General features: G+C 44.2%; 1 protein-coding gene across 5 annotated transcripts in view; it reads right to left on the reverse strand.

The window, feature by feature from the left end:
- Stab2 (stabilin 2) overlaps positions 1-16,824 on the reverse strand; it is a 205,696-nt gene that overhangs the window by 50,663 nt on the left and 138,209 nt on the right. For 4 of the 5 annotated variants that reach the window (XM_063263071.1, XM_039078516.2, XM_039078515.2 and 1 more), the window contains 7 exons: positions 15,913-16,011; positions 15,718-15,825; positions 14,176-14,307; positions 7,741-7,869; positions 6,143-6,199; positions 4,174-4,266; positions 2,558-2,753 (listed from right to left, as the gene is read on the reverse strand). In XM_063263071.1, the coding sequence (XP_063119141.1) occupies positions 2,558-2,753; positions 4,174-4,266; positions 6,143-6,199; positions 7,741-7,869; positions 14,176-14,307; positions 15,718-15,825; positions 15,913-16,011 (814 nt within the window). The remainder of the gene's footprint in view (positions 1-2,557; positions 2,754-4,173; positions 4,267-6,142; positions 6,200-7,740; positions 7,870-14,175; positions 14,308-15,717; positions 15,826-15,912; positions 16,012-16,824) is intronic. The other variant, XM_063263072.1, reaches the window with a different exon arrangement.

Raw genomic sequence — 16,824 nt, forward strand, 5'->3', positions numbered from 1 at the left:
AGAAGAAGAAGAAGAAGAAGAAGAAGAAGAAGAAGAAGAAGAAGAAGAAGAAGAAGAAGGGTGTTCAAAAGATACCCATGTGGCTGGGCATGGTGGTGCATACGTGCAATCCCAGGAGTTAGCAGATAGAGACAGGCAGATACCTGAGATCAAAGCCAAACTGGTAGAAGGAGTGAGATCCAGGCAGCCAGGGTTAATAGTGAGGCTGTCTCAAAATAAATGTCTATTTGACATCAGGTTTGTAGAAACCTGTTTGCTCTGCCTTCCCCAAAGATACAGAACTAATGATCCTTTCACTTTACAGCAGGTCCCCGAATCTCCTTAAGAACTTGATGAAAACTGAGGAGGACTTTTTTTTTTTTTTTACCTTAAATTGAGTCATGGCTTATGGATATCGTCATGTAAAAATTTAAGTTTCACATGTAAGGCATAGCGACATTCTTGTAAATCAGATGGCATGCACAAAACGTTAAGGGACACTGTGTTATCAAGCATGTAGTTCAATAAACATGAAACTAAAAAAGGAATTCAATGAGAATATGAAAAGGCTTTAGGAAAATCTATTACGTTGTAAGCAAGTTAAACAGTACTGTTAAAAACAAGGACTGTGGGCAGTCCTTGGCCATGGCTATTAAACAAAACCTCCGTGCCAGGTCTGAGGTACCTCCTTGTGAGCTGGTGGTCAGGAGGTCCCAAAGTCTCCCAGAACTATGTAGGTTCTTGTCATCCCAGGCGAGATACAAACATTAGTGCAATACAAACACTGGTACAGGGGAGCTCCTAGCTGGTTAAAGTGCTGAGAACAAGAATCTGCTGAGTGCTCAGCCCCGAGCATCACACCTTGTGATGGTGCGAATGAGAATGGCTCCCATAGGCTCCCGTATTTGAATGCTTGGTCCCCAGTTGGTGGAACTGTTTGGGAAGGATGAGGAGGTGTGGCCTTGTTGGAGGCGTGTCACTGGGGGTGGGCTTGGGGGTTTCCTTATAAGTTGTCGTAGCCATGGTGCTTTGTTACAGCAGTAGGGAAGTAGTTAAGATGCCCCGCCAAGGCTCAGGGAGCACTGTGGGAAAGGGAGAGAACGTAAGGCTGGAGGGTGGTAGGAGCGCTGTAAAGCGCTGTCTCTGGATACGATGAGGTCGTTTTACACCTATGAACTCAAATCGGGACTATTATAGATCATGGTCCAGTCACTGCTACCAGCCCAAGACCTGCTTGACACTGAGCTCATCAACATGCCATGGATGGGGGAGGAGTTCATAAAGCCCCGCCCCTCCCAAGAAAGCTCTAGGCAGTTAAAGGTTACTGGTGGGTGGGGAGGGAGAATCATGTTCAGCAGTGTAGCCATTGGCACATTATCCTTGCTCAGGTATAACCACTGACTCATGCACTCAACCCCGACTAAAGACGGTTCATAAAAAAATGGATAAGAAAATAGGGGGTGGACTTGGGGACGGGGAGGGGTTCAGTGGGAGGGGGAGGGGAGTCGAGAAGGATAGTGATGGGAAGCTTGATGAAAGAACATTATAGGTATGTGTTTATGAAACTCTAAAAGAAAAAAAAAACGAACGAACGAACAAATAAATGAGAACTTGGCAAAAGCTACAAATGTCAGTGCTCACAAAAGCGTTCGGCTTTGGGCCTGGGAGATCCTAGCTCTGGCATAAACAGAAGCAAGTCTTCCAAACAACACAGAAAAACAAATGAATGCTCAATGCTATTTCCGTGATAATTTCAGCAACTGCGATGTGTTAGCTTTGTGTGGCTCACTGGCTGGCGGGAAAGCAGTGGAGGCCGAGTTGATGGTTTTGGGACCAGGGGATGGAGGATCTGCTTTCTAATCGCAGCACCAAGCTCTCGAAGGCTTTCCTGGGGACACAGAGGCAGAAGGAAGGCCGTGCCTCAAACCGATTGAACACCAAACCACATCGCTCACTGATGGTGGATCAAGGAATGACCTTAAAGAGGACAGTTTGACTCAAGAGCCAGGCTTTGGGGTCAAGAAAGATATGGATTCAGACCGAAGTCTGTTTCTCCTGACCTTGGGGGACCTCATTCATGTTCCCGGCCTTAGCATCCATATTTTGGACACAACAGTGCCAGAGTAGGTTTAGTTCCAGACTAAATGGGTCCTGAGGACAGATCTGTTTTCCCCCAGCGACTACGGCAGAAGGTACAACGGACGTTTGCTCATGGTGATTAGTACCTACAGGCTGATTGAGAGGGAGTTGGGCTGGAGTCAGCAAAGACATTGGGAGTGGGTGGGGACATCCGGGTCAATGACAGGAAAGGAGTACTACTCTATACAAGGACAATAACAGGCTTAAAAAAAAAAAAAAAAAACAGAGCAAAAAAACCAAGAAATCAGCGATTCTCTCTGCAGTCCAGGATGGTCTCAGACTCCGGGAAATCTTACATCTCAGCCTCCTGAATGCTGGGAGGACTCTAACTGGCTCCCAGAGAGGCTTATACTTTCTAATAACAATGGTGGGTGGATCCCTGCCCCCAGGAGAGAGGTTGGGAGGGTTGGGGGGGGGGCTGGGCAGGGGCTATGCTCACCTTGGTCGCAGTGGATACCATACTTCCCCTCAGTGCAGGTTTCACAGGCTGTCCCACTGAAGCCCAGCCCGCACTGGCACGTGCCAGTGCCATTCACGCCATCCAGACAGAAGCCGTTCCCAGAGCACACATTCTGACCTCTCCCGGGGCAGGCTTGGCACTGGGGGCCAAAGAAGCCAGCACAGCAGGCTCTTGTCTGAAACAAGACAGAGCGTGGGGGTTCACGTTTATCTTGTCCTTTGGGGACTCCTGCGACTCCCGTGTGAGTCCTCCTGTTTGTAAGGGACAGGGGATAGAGTTCTCTGCGGATGGAGAGAAGCTCAACACTTTCCCAGGTCACACTAGTCAGCCCTGCAGGCAGCCAAGAGAGACCATCAAAGGACAAGACATGAATACTAAGTAGATAGAGGAGGCAGGAGGGAGGAAGCAGAGGAAGCCTGTCTGGCGATGCCACTGCGCATGCCTGTGATCCTCATCCTCAGGAGGGTGGCCACTGTGAGGGCAGCTTGGGCCAGCTTGACCTACTTTATTATGATTATTAGTGTGGTTCTTGTTTTCATTGTTATCAGTGTTACTGCTGTTGTAACGGGGTCTTATTTAGCTGATGCTGGTCTTGAACATCTGATTATCTACTTCCTGAGCATTGGCGTTGTGCTATAGGCTGGCGCTCCTGACAGGAATATTCAAGGAGTAGCACAGGTGATGATGGAGGGGTGGGAGGACCAACAGGCCTCAAGCACCCCCAAACCGGCCCTCCTCCTGGATGCTGTTTCATCTCTGGAAGAAGCAGATGCTTTGGCATTTTATGGGAACTTCCTGTAGTTCAGGGAAGCCCCTAAGAGGTCTGTTTGGCTTTGTCTGATCTTACTTTTTTTTTTTTTTTTTTTAAATTTTAAAGATTTATTACGTATATAGCATTCTGCCTGGATGTATGCCTGCAGGCCAGAAGAGGGCACCAGATCTCATTGTAGATGGTTGTGAGCCACCATGCGGTTGCTGGGAATTGAACTCAGGACCTCTGGAAAAGCAGTCAGTGTTCTTACCTTCTGAGCCATCTCTCCAGCCCCCCGACTTTATTCTTAAGTGCATTAAAACATAAAACTCTCTCCAGTCCCAAGCTCTGCAAGCCCAACCCCTTAGAAGAAGAAATCTCATCCTCTGGGGAAGAAGCAGAACTAAGTTATAAGGAAATCTCCAGAAATTTCCCAAGTGACGTTCAGAGATCCTGGATATTGCTGTTCCGTTTTCTGAATGAGCACGTGCCCCTTGCCTTCTCTTGGTGACCACTTCCTTTGTGTCCTGTTTACATATAATTAACTAAGTAATGTAGTTAAGTTTAATCGCCCGTGCATGCCTGTGTTGTGGGAACAGGGGTTCCCTCTTCACCTTCCACAGCCTCAGTCTGATCCTCACTCAGTCGAGCACTTTGGTTTTTACCCATTTTCTGACGTACAGGCTTTTGGCATTTTCCTGTAACCAGTACTACTGTGGACAGTAACATTGTTTCTGCAGGGCAGATGTCGGGAAGAACACACTGCCACAGCTTCGTGGGAGGCTAATGTGCGGCTGACTGTGCCCACCTGCCCGCGTACTCAGAATGGCTGGCCCATACTCACAATGATGGTTCTCACACACTGTGGCTGGCACCCAATGAATACGGATCTCTTCCCCATGAAGTAGATGGAATAGATGCATTTCCTCGTCTCTCTCTGTGAAAGTGTAAGGGTTCTGTCATCCCTTCAGTCAGGAAGGAGGTTTCCCAGCTTCCATCGGTGAGGAAGCAGGTGACCTTTTTTCCCCTAACACATTCTGGAAAGGGAGGGGTGTGGCTTCTTGGTGCTACTCCATGAGGAAGAATGCAAGCAAGACCCCACAATGCTGGGCTCTGCAGGCCCAGCAGAAACCCCAAAGTCAGACTGGAAAGTAGCGCTCTCTAAGCAGGACGTTTCTCTAGAAGACTAAATCAATTTTAGAAGAATGGAAAGAATGAGCCAGCTAGAAATATTCTTGCTGCCCTGTGTATTCATTAAACTTAAGCTTTAATTTATTGATTTATAGTCTCCCAAATCTGAGAAAGAATTGTTTGCTCATAACAATTTATAATATACAACATCAATTAAAACCCAAAACCCAAGAGAGAGAGATTACATAGTTACCTCTTATCAAGGATTTTGTCACTGTGCTGTGGAAACAGTGTTTATTGTTTGTAACGGGCGCTAACAGAAGTGACTTTTGTACAAAATCAAGCTATAAGAAACAGATTGGAATTGATTTAAAACGTGTCTACTATTTTATGTTTATCTGTTTCTTTGAGGAGGTCAGTTGTGACTTCAATTATAAAAGGAAACCAGGCAGGTGGAGTGTTTCAGGCTGGGTCATGGGGACTGTCTTCTGGGATAGACTATTTTGCTGCTGTCCTTAACTGGCTCGTACAAAAGATGCAGAAAGTGAAAAATACTTTCGTGCATTACATGTTGGTTTCTGGGCCCATTTATATTTTCATTATTAATTTTTAATACTTACTTACATTTCTAATATTATTAATATTAATTATCAGTAACATTAATTAGACTCATATACTAATCATACAACAAATGAACTGACTATAATAAATTAATCAACAATACAATAAATAATAAAAATAATATTAATAGTTTGATTATTAACTATTATTTCTATTTTAGTTAATAATCTAAATGGATTAGATTGAATTTTAATCTAACTTAATTATTAGAATTATTAATTAATTATTAGAATTCCCCTTAGTCCCTCAAAGGCTGCATTTAAGACTGCATACCAATGGAGAGAAGGGCCATCAAAATGTTTTCTCTGGGGGTTGGGAATTTAGCTCAGTGGTAGAGCGCTTGCCTAGCAAGTTCAGGGCCCTGGGTTCGGTCCTCAGCTCCGGGAAAAAAAAATGTTTTCTCTGGGCAGGACACAGCTGCTGCTATCATGACCTTACAGTATTGGTGGATGCTTGACAAGATTGGGCCTGTCAGTCAAGGATAGGGGAGGAACCTGTGGGGTGCCACCCCTCCCAAGGAAACTACTGATAGATGGGGTAAGGAGTCTCTGTCTTCAGTTGTATCTGATCCTACCAGGCTCTGGGAATAGTCCCACATCCATGGCCACATTAACATCCCTGGTTAAACTCAGTGGGACACAAAGCAAAAGATGCGAGTGGGGGAAGGGACTTCTCTGTGTGGGTTGATGTGGGTGGGAATGAGTTTAATTAGATTTTTTTAAAAATATATTTGTATGGAACTGCCAAAGAATAAATTTCATTGACAAAAAAAAAATGGAGTGAAATTTAAAATAAAGCAAATAGGAAGCATGCAGAGTGCAGGCAAACTACTCCCCTGCTTGGCTTGCTTCTTGGCTGTGGATGTGAGGCCCAGCAGCCTCAAATTCCTGGGACTTTTCTTAAAAAAGAAAAAGAAAAAGATGCACACTGTCGCAATGCACACAAATCTAGAATTAAAGCGAGGGAGGGAAGGAGGGCAGAAAGAAGTGCTCTCCGATTTGGACTCTCTTTTACCCAGATGCAGTTCTTGTTTTTTTAAACCCAAACAGTTAAGTACTTACAAGTGGTTTTGTCTCGAGTGGGCAGGGGGCTTGCTGGGAACACTTTCCACACTCCCCCTTGGTAAAAAGGGTAGAGACAAAGAAGACATGTTCCAATTATTAATTTCAGTGCAAAACGAGGTCACAAATAAGAGGTTGGAGACACAGGCTTCACAGAGCAGAGCTGAAACGCAAGGCAAGACCTCCTAAACCCTCTCTGAGCCTCACTCTTGGCTCCAGGTCTTGCCTATTTGAACACTGCTTTCTCTCACAATTGTCCTCAGAACATAATAATGTTTTAGAACACAGGAGGCATCACTCATTTCAATATGAACTCTTTAGCACTAATTTATTGATGCGCTGGAACCGTTGCTCAGTGAACTGGGTCAGACACAGACACAATGAGTCACACACAGTGCCTGCCTTCATGAGACATGGTGTGGCTGAGGGCTGCAGCTCTGGGACACTCCATTGAAATAACACGTACAAAGCACAGAAGATAGAACTGCAGAAACTTCCGAGTATCGTCTTCTAGATTAGAAGGTCTGGCTATCGGGACCTACTTGACAGTATTGTACCACTGTCATGAGCGCTGTATCTAGGGCCAGACTGCCCAGATTTGAGACCCTTCTCTGCTACTGGGTAAGTAAACCTCTGAGGCTCATTTTATCGTCTGAAAATTGGAGACAGTCAAAGTCCACCTTTTAGGGTGTTGAGAGGATCATATGGGTTAATCCACGTAAAATGTTGTAATGAAGGACGCCATGTAACAAGTGCCTAATACATATCAGCAGTGTTACTCTTATTAAAGGATACCACAACTGTCTCACAGCCTGCAGGGACGAGCTCGCACTACTGCCTGGGTAGGTCTCACACTGAATTCACACTGAGTTCTATACGCCTCTTCTGGTTGACCAGCCTTAACCAATATCTACCACAGGTAAACCATGGCTATCTCCCTGGTGTGGCTTCCCTTTACAAAGGAGTCAGGGCCTCAGAATCCTGCTCACTGTGGTCATCCAACCAACCTTTATACCAGGCATGCTAGGTCTAAGCCATCCCATTAGATGACGAGCCTGCCGACTCCAGGCTTGTGTCTGGCTCACCTTTGTAATCTACAGCCTTGTGTTCTTTTTGGTGCATTCGAGATGTTCACTATGTAGTATCTTTCTCAGTACACAGGATTGAACCTAGAGCCTCATGTAGACCACCTGAGTGCCTTACTTCCAAGACACAACCCCAGTCCCAACGAATGAGGAAGCTTTGAACTAAACTGAGATAATCTAGTAGAAAATGATTAGGTTTAAAATTACTATTGTTATTTAAACATTTTTAATCGTGTGTGTGTGTGTGTGTGTGTGTGTGTGTGTGTGTGTGTGTGTGTGTGTGAGTACATATGTGTCTGGAGAGATAGCTCAGCTGTTAAGAGCCCTGGCTGGTCTTCCAGGGGACCTGAGTTCAATTCCCAGCAACCACATGACAGCTTGCAACTGTCCATAACTCCAGTTCCAGGGGGTCAGATGCCTTCACACAGGCATACATGCAGTTAAAACAGAAATGCACATAAAAACAAAGACCCATCCCCCTCTATCCTCCTCACCGGCCCCGATGTAACTTACTCTCACAATAATGGTGTCATTATTGTCACATCTGTTCTTCTGAATTTCCAGAACTTTCTCCAGACCATGGATCACTCCTTTGTCAGTGGCCACATTGGTGTAGTTTATTGGAGCTTCATTTACATACAGCTGTGAGCAAGAGAGTCAGACATGGTTTTATTATGGTTATATTAAAGAAAATGTAGAAGACGGGTAATGGAGGCGCCCGTAGGACAACAGTCTAGAAGATAATCCAGTTTGGCTGGAAAGTAGCACAATGTAGTTGACAGAGCTCGGGCTTGGAAGACGAGAGTCTGAATTGTAGTCCTGAATCTGGTACCACGAAGCCGTGTGACACTGGGTCAATTGCTTTCCTGAACCTTGACATTTCTTTATGTAAAAGGAAAATGTTCTGAATTATCTCTAGGGTATTATCCATCTCTCAAATCAACTGATTTATGTTTGCTTAAAAATTATTTCCTAGGGTCTGGAGAGATGGCTCAGTCTGCTCTTCCAGGGATCCTGAGTTCAATTCCCAGCAACCACATGGTGGCTCACAACCATCTCTAATGGGATCTGATGCCCTCTTCTGGTGTGTCTGAAGACAGCAACAGTGTAGTCATATGAGTTAAATAAATAAGTAAATAAATAAATCTTTAAAAAAAAATTACTTCCTTAAGGGCTGGAGAGGCGGCTCGGCAGTCAAGAGCACTAGCTGCTCTTCCAAAGGGTCTGGGTTCAATTCCCAGCACCTACATGGCAGTTTACAACTGTTTATACTTCAGTTCCAGGGGATCTGACACTGTCAAATAAACATACATGGAGACAGAATGTCAATGTACATAAAATTAAGAAAAATTACTGCAAGCTGGCTTTCTGGACATGCTTGTCTATGCTGTGGTCTGGTGGTCCACAAGGTATGGATGTTTCCCCTAAGTCACAGAGAATGCAGTGCACCCTTTCGGTACATCTCTAACTGGCAACTAATCGGCCAGCAACTCTAGACTAAATGACAGTGATCATGGACGGGGACTTGTTCTATGGAGTGTACAATGTGTCAGTCTGCAATGAGGACTTGAAACTCTTAAGACAACATCAAGCAGCACCATCGATACGTCTTACTGTTCAAATTGCTACTGAACACCATTGTCTCTCATGAGTGGCTGGCAGTGAAGTGGTCTTCTGTTTGGATGCTGAGGTGAGGACCGAGATCTGCATGGCTGTTTCAAGGTCGACGGACATTGGGAACATCACGAGGAAAACTCGTTTAGTCTCAAATGGTGATTATAGCACGAGTTTCCAGAATTCCAAGATGCTGAGCTATTTTTGAATACCCTGACAGCAGAACATTGGATGCGTTCCTATTTAGTTTGGCATGTAAAGAGTCTGAATCATCCCCATCGTGAGATGTAGCTAGAGAATTAAGGGGTTGCATTGAGAATGTGATAGAGACACACCTACTCAATTAGACAGCATTCTCCCCCTACGTCCATTTCAACAAAGAGAGTGAAACCAAAGCGTCCATTGTCTCTATTTTTGCTCTAAATCAGGAAATTTCTGGGCTAATAGAGAATGAACCACAGTACTGAAAATAACTCAACCCACAGCATCTGAATATTCATCTCTACCTGAGGGAACAAAGAAGATAACTAAAAATAACAAGAAAAGGAGAGCTTTCTATCAATAAGACAATTTCTATTCCAGGAAAAAAATGATTTAAAAGGAAAACGTATTTAGGGAAATTCTGAACACTGATATGGGATCAGAGAAAAATGTTTGGAATTAAATTAGTCTCCAAGTAATGAAGAAAGTAAAGGATCCCTCAAAAAAAATCTCTAGCTAGACTTTTTATTTTACATAAAAGGTTTTTAGAGTTTACATAAAAAATTACTTAGTGCAATGATGGCATCAGTGAAGAAAATTTAAAGGATCAATTATTAATTCTAAGTCTAAGATTGTACAATCAAGTTCTCACAATATAGTGTGCTTATATTCTTTGGCTGCCCTGTCCCCGTCACTTCCTAGAGCAGTAGTTGAGAGCTTTACATTTCAACCCATAGGTACTGAGAGAGAGAGAGAGAGAGAGAGAGAGAGAGAGAGAGAGAGAGAGAGGCTTAGAGTGTGGGTTTTTGAAACTTTAAAACTCATCCCCAGTGACACACCTCCTCCAACAAGGCCACACCTCCTCCAACAAGGCCACACCTCCTCCAACAAGGCCACACCTCCTAATCCTTTCCAAACAGTACCACTAACTGGGGACCAAGCATTCAAACACGATCCTATGGAGGACATTCTGATTCAAATCACTACATTCCTCTCCATGACCCTCATAGTCCTACAGCCATATCATAATGCAAAATGCATTCAGTCCAACTTCCAAAGTCTGTAGACCATTTAAAAGTCAAAAGTCCAATGTCGCTTCTGGGATCTATAGCACCATATAAAAGCAAAAAGAAAAAGCAAATCATATACTTCCAACGTAAAATGGCTCAGAATATACATTACCATTCCAAAAGGGAGGAAGGGGAGCATAGTGAGGAAATACTGGACCAAAGCAAGACCGAAACCCAGCAGGGAAACTCCAACTTCTGTCTTAGCTAGCTCAGTGACCCACTCTTTCCAATTATGTTGACTGCAACATAGTCTTCTCTCTTGGGTTGGCTCCACACTCTTTCTGCAGCTCTCCTCAGCAGGGCTCTATATCCCTGGCATCTCCAACGTGTTGGGATTTTTAACACAGTTCAGGCTTCACTTCCATAGCTTCAAGCACTGATCTCTCTGGGCCTCTGTCAGGGATTCTACTGTCACATGCCTGGCCTCATCAGCTTTTCCTAACTAAGGAGGAAGATTCCAAAACTCCTTTCTTGTAACTTTCTTGATAAGGTCATTGACGGTTTGTATATGCTTGGCCCAGGGCATGGCACTATTAGGAGGTGTGGCCTTGTTGGAGTAGGTGTGTCACTGTGGGTGTGGGTATAAGACCCTCATCCTAGCTGTCTGGAAGCCAGTCTTTACCTAGAAGCCTTCATTTGAAGATGCAGAACTCCCAGCTCTGTCTGTACCATACCTGCCTGCATGCTGCCATGTTCCTGCCTTGATGATAATGGACTGAACTTCTTAACCTATAAGCCAGCCCCAATTAAATGTTTTCCTTATAAGAGTTGCCTTGGCCATGTTGTCTTCTCACAACAATAAAACCCCTAACTAAGACAGAAGTTGGTACTGGGAGTGGGGTTTTGTTGTGATAGGCCCAACCATACTTTTGTTTGGAAGAATGTAGATTTTGGGACTTTGGATTTGGAAAGCAGCAGAACGTTTTAAGTGGGGTTTGATAGGCTATCCTAGTAGGAATATGGAAGACTTTGTGTTGAGAGTGATCTGAACTGTGCAGATCTGGGCCAAGAGGTTTCAGTGGAGAATAATTTCACTATGTGACCTAGAGAGTGTTTTTGTTGTATTTTGGTGAAAAATATGGCTGCTTTTTGCCCTTGTCTGAAGAGTCTACTTGGGGCAAAGATAAAGTGATTTATATTAATTGCATTGACAAAGAAAGTCTCAAAAAAGCCCAATAGAGACTGTTCTCTGGTCAAGGATCATGAAGAGTATTTTGAACAAGAACAGCAAGCTTAGAATGGAGAAATATAAAATTTATGGTTCAAATAATAATAAAGGAGCACCAGGAAATAAAACAGTGCTGAATTCTATGTTCAAGGATAAAAAGAGATTAAGAGAGTGGTGATCTGAGGGCAGGATCCCATCCAGCTAAGTTTATTGTTTGTGTTTGCAGTTGAACAAAGAATAGTTTGGATTTTTAGTCTGGAATGAACTACAATCCAGAAATGGAGGGCACACTTAGGATCTAGATCTTAAGGCTGGAAGACACATGCCTTTGATCTGGATCTTGAGAAACAGTGGCCATGAAAAGCTTAGACCCAGGTCTAGTTCCCAGGAGACAAAGCCAAGCAAATGACAAGCTTGGGACAGAGCAAATTCCAAGTAGAGTAAAGCTTAAATCCAAGTGTGGTAGTACACACCTTTAATCCCAGCACTCAGGAGACAGAGCTATGTAGATCTCTGAGTTCAATCTACAGAGCAAGTTCCAGGATAGCCAAGCTTAGGCAGTGAGGGAGTTGGAAAACAGAAAGCTGGTAGAAGAATAAGGTTGGGGGTGTTCCAGCCACAGCATGCAGCAGAACTCCAGCTATTTGGCTCTGGCTTTAGCATCAAGAACAGAAAGGACTACTGGGACAATTGATGCTGGTTATCTGGAGCTAAGAAATTAGTGTTAATTAAGAAGAGACCAGTATCACTGAGGTGAAATCTTCTGGGAAGTATTTTCTGAAAGCACAAAAAAAAAAACCCCTGTGTTCTAGAGATAGTCAAGGTTGTACCTTATGATGCTGTACTTGGTAATGTAAGAATCACCCAGGTGGTACTGGTTTTGAAGGTATTAAGGGGTCATGGAGAGCAGCTGAGGCTTGGCACAATGAGGGGCCACGGAAGGCCATTGGTGAAGGTGCAGCCTCAATTGCAGTTAACTGCCCAGGACTGAAGGGGTCATGCAAAGGAGTTGAGGCCTGGAACCATGAAAAGAGCCTATGAGAGGCTATAGATGAAGTTTTAGTTGCAGCAGAGACCCCAATATATTGGATATGTCAGTACCATAGGATGACCACCAAGAACAACCAGAGCCTACAGTGCTACAGAGGGGAGAGCTGGAGATGTGATCCAAGCCTTTTGGAGGAGCCCAGAAGATCATGTGTGTATCCCAGACACTAGAGCAAGAAGCTGTAACATTAATGTTGCCTTGGAGACCCCAAGATGTTTAAGATGCTAGAGCCGTGGGATATCTGCTGAGGAACCTGCTAACATATGGGGCTGTGCACCTAGGGCTTTCCATGGAAATCTCTGGCCCAGCTAGGTATTCAGGTTTGGGTGAGGGGGAGAGAACTCAGGTAGGGGAGGGGGGATGCTTTTGCTCCCCCACTGCTGTTCCTTTCTGCCATTGCCACTTCAGTTGCTCGGGCTGGGCTGAGGCAGCAGGAGACTGACTAGCTGGCAAGGGGTGCAGGAGAGCTTCTGGCAGTGATTTCAGGAGAGCAGATCTCTTCCCCAAGTGGTGGTGTTACAGCTCTTATGACAGAAGCTCTCATATGATGGAATAATTCTTGCACATCTTTAATCCTTTTGAACATAATTCTTAAATACAGTTTTCGGATGGGTCAGTGTCTGACAGCGGGTACTTTCTATTGGTTTGGCCTGAGAACTTGGGAAGACCTCATCTACATATTTGGGGGCGTGGTCCTGCTTCCATGACTGATCTGTCTTCAGCCTACAGGACCTGTGGTCACATCCTCACCTGTGGAGGAGGGACTTGGGGCGTTGCCCTATGCGACTGATCTGTCTCAAACCTCTCTACAGGGGGTTGTGTGTGTGTGTGTGTGTGTGTGTGTGTGTGTGTGTGTGTGTGTGTGTGTGTTTGGGGGCGGGTTCTGCAGCTACGTGAGAAGGCCCTGATCTCCTGAGAGACCAGGAATGCACCTGCCATCCCTTAGGGTCCCCCAGGAATTTGACCTACCTTAACCAGGAATCAGGGTACCTTTCACAGCCCACTCCCCTACACTAACAGGGAGTGGAATCAGCCCCAGGAAAAGAAGTCTGTTGTAGTCAACAAAAATGAAAAAGGAGTTGGAGATCTGGAGACCACTTTGACATCAGACACAGAGATGCAGAGTTTGGAGTTTGCCCGGCTGGCTTCCTGTCTTGCTCTGGGGATTACAGTTAAGGGACTCAGAAGAGACCTTGAACTTTGGACGTTTAACATTGCATATGAGACTGCTATAGACTAGGGGACTTTGGACGTTGGGCTAAATGTACTTTTTATTATGCTATAGCTAGGTATGTGTTTGAACAAGCCTATGGGGGCCAGGGAGTGGAATGTGATGGTTTGTATATGCTCGCCCTAGGGAGTTCCACTATTAGGAAGTGTGGCCTTGTTTGAGCTGGTGTGTCATGGTGGGCATGGGAATTAGACCCTTATCCTAGCTACCTGGAGGCTAGTCTTCACCTAGCAGCCTTCAGATGAGGATGTAGAACTCTCAGCTCCTCCTGCACCATGCCTGCCTGGATGCTGCCATGCTCCCACCTTGATGATACTGGACTGAACCTCTGAGCCTGTAAGCCGACCCCAATTAAATGTTGTCCTATAAGAGTAGCCTTGGTTATGTTGTCTGTTCACAGCAGAAAAACCCTAACTAAGACACTGGTTCTCTGAAGGCTGATCCCAGGGCAAGTGAGTGGAATATTGACTATATAGTTTATTCACTGCTTTCTGATTCAATGGAAACAACTTTTTCTGGTGGATAAGGCTTACTGGAGGTACTCTTCTGTACAGAAGAGATGAGCGTTGATAGTAATGGAGACACCTGTTCTTGAGTTTTGTTAGAAGGATGTTACCTGGTCATTGCGGAGAAAGAAGGCGAGGAGGTAGGAGAACCCCAGCATGGTCTCTCGGTGCATGCCATTATGCAAGTCATTCTTCAGGAGCTTTTCCCCCAGGACCACATGGTACCGTAGAATATCTTCCTTCTGCACCACACATACAAGGAAAAGTCAGTCAGTGAACTGGCTACTTGGCTATACCCAGCTCTACTTGCCAGAACCATGGGGTTGCAAAGAAGTGGCTTTCCATGTGCAAGACATCAGGGCACAGAAGAGTCAGGTAATAGGGTGAGTCGTGAATTTCTAGGTCGGATGCTTAAGAACGTCTAGATGGCACAATGAAAGAGGTGAGCAGGTTTTTAAAAATGATTTAAGATTACAACTATTTCAGCCTCAAATATTCAACGCGAGGCGAGCCTTAGCAGTTAGTGCCATGGAGTTACAGATTTTTGGATAGAATAGTTTTAAAAGGATATGAGGGGTGAGAATAGGAAAGTAGCTCCGAGTATTTTAATTACTATGAAAACAAAATACTCCCAAGTAGAAATAAGCATTTAAAAACACTGTCCAAAATACCTGCAATCCTTTACATTGATGCAAAGACTTTTGGAATTAAAGACTTTTTTTTTTTTTTTGCAGTGGCAAAAGGGGTGTTTTGTGTTTTTTTTTTTGTTTTTTGTTTTTTGTTTTTTTGTTTTTTCCTTTCTGGTGTTAGAAATCTACAAACAAATGCACAGTGGTTTCTGCCTACATAAGTGGTTTAGACTATAATTATAAAGGGTTCTTTGATATGCAAATTAGTATTTTCAGTTGATTTCATTTTGTATCCCCAATGAGATATTAAAGCCATTTTTTCTATGTATAAAAGAGAAGACATACTCTAATGAACACTAAGTAAATGTCTTCAGTTTACATTTTTTTGTTAAATATTTTAGTCTCTCCCTCTCTCTCTCTCTCTCTCTCTCTCTGGTGTGTGTGTGTGTGTGTGTGTGTGTGTGTGTGTGTGTGTGTGTGTGTGTGTTCATGGCAGCTGTGACATGGGAAGGTTTGTGACATGCTTGGATCACTATTAAGTACATAGAGTACATAGAATAGGTTTTTGACAAGAACATGAAATGGCATATGACTGGTGAGTTGAAAATATTGATGACGATTGACAGGCAGCTCAGGAGTTAACTGTGAGTATTACTCTCAGGGAAGCCCTGGCTCAGTTCCTAATATCCATATCAGGTAGCTCGCAACCATCTGGAACTCCAGCTTCAGGGAAATTATAACACCTTTGGATGTAACACCTCTGGCCTCTGAGGGCATTTGTACTCATGTACCAACCCCTCCCCCCAACACCATTAAAAACATTTTTTTTTCTGATTTTTTGAAACAAGGTTTCTCTGTATAGCTCTGGCTGTCTGGAAACTAGCTCTGTAGATCAGGCTGGCCTCAAACTCACAGAGATTTGCCTGCCTCTGTCTCCCAAGTGCTGAGATTAAAGGTCTGTGCCCACAGCCCAGCCTAAAATGAATCTTAGAGGATGTTGACTGCTGGGGCTGACACACTTACTAGAGATGTGGCTTTCTTCTCCCTGATATAGTTTTCGATGGCTTCATTGTTTGGCACGAACACAGTATAAGCATCTGCAGCCTCGATTGCACTTGCCAGGTTGTAATGCTGCAAAACAAAGACAGGACAGCCAGTCTGGGGTTCCAGTCCCCAGACTGCTTGACAAGATGGTTACACAGAGAACATGGTACTTACAATAATGTAACCTCGGAAAATGGAATAGCCGGGCATCTGCTCCAGACGGGTGAGTAGACTTGGTAAAGAGCCAGTTAGGCCTCTTTGGGGGACCAGCACCTGGCAAAAGAAACCCCAAAACTCTACTTAGGAAACTTTGGAAACATTGCTGTTCACTAGTAACTATAGAAGTTCTGTTGGCTTCTTGGGAAAGCTATAAAAAATCTGAAGACATTTTGATTATTTATAGAACAAGGGATTATTCCAGAATGCAAAGTCTGGAAGGAACTTAGAAATGATAGTTCAGTTTTAAGTCTTCCCTTTAATTTGTCCTCCATTTAGAGAAAATTTCATCCTTACAAAAGACTGTATGGATCCCACTAAGGAATCCCTTCTAGCTTTTATTAAATTATCCTGTTAATTCTTTGTTTCTTATCCCGAGAACCTTAAGTCTACAATAAGCCAGTGACCTAACTTGCTTGTAAAAATGTTTTGCTTGATAAAAATAAAAAGATAGGGCATTTTAACATATTTAGATCCCCCTCCCCGGTCCGTGTGTGTGTGTGTGTGTGTGTCTGTGTGTGTGTGTGTGTCTGTGTGTGTGTGCGTGTGTGTGTCTGTGTGTGTGTGCGTGTGTGTGTGTGTATATGTGTGTGTGTGTGTGTGTGTGTGCGCGTGCGCATGCGCATGCGCGCGCGCTAATACATTGTTCCAGCTATTTGATCCCCTCTTGTTTCTTCCCACTTTTGAATCCAGGCTGACTTTAAACCTTCTGTGGTCCTTCTGATTGAACTTCCTGAATACTGGGATTACAGGCATGTGTTACCACATCCTGTCTGAGCTTTTTGTCTCCATTGCCATAAATTACATTCCGTTGTTAAGAGTTAACAGCAGAGGGGTTGGGGATTTAGCTCAGTGGTAGAGCGCTTGCCT

The sequence above is a fragment of the Rattus norvegicus genome, chromosome 7 (assembly GCF_036323735.1).
Source record: "Rattus norvegicus strain BN/NHsdMcwi chromosome 7, GRCr8, whole genome shotgun sequence".
Classification (NCBI taxonomy): Eukaryota; Metazoa; Chordata; class Mammalia; order Rodentia; family Muridae; genus Rattus; species Rattus norvegicus.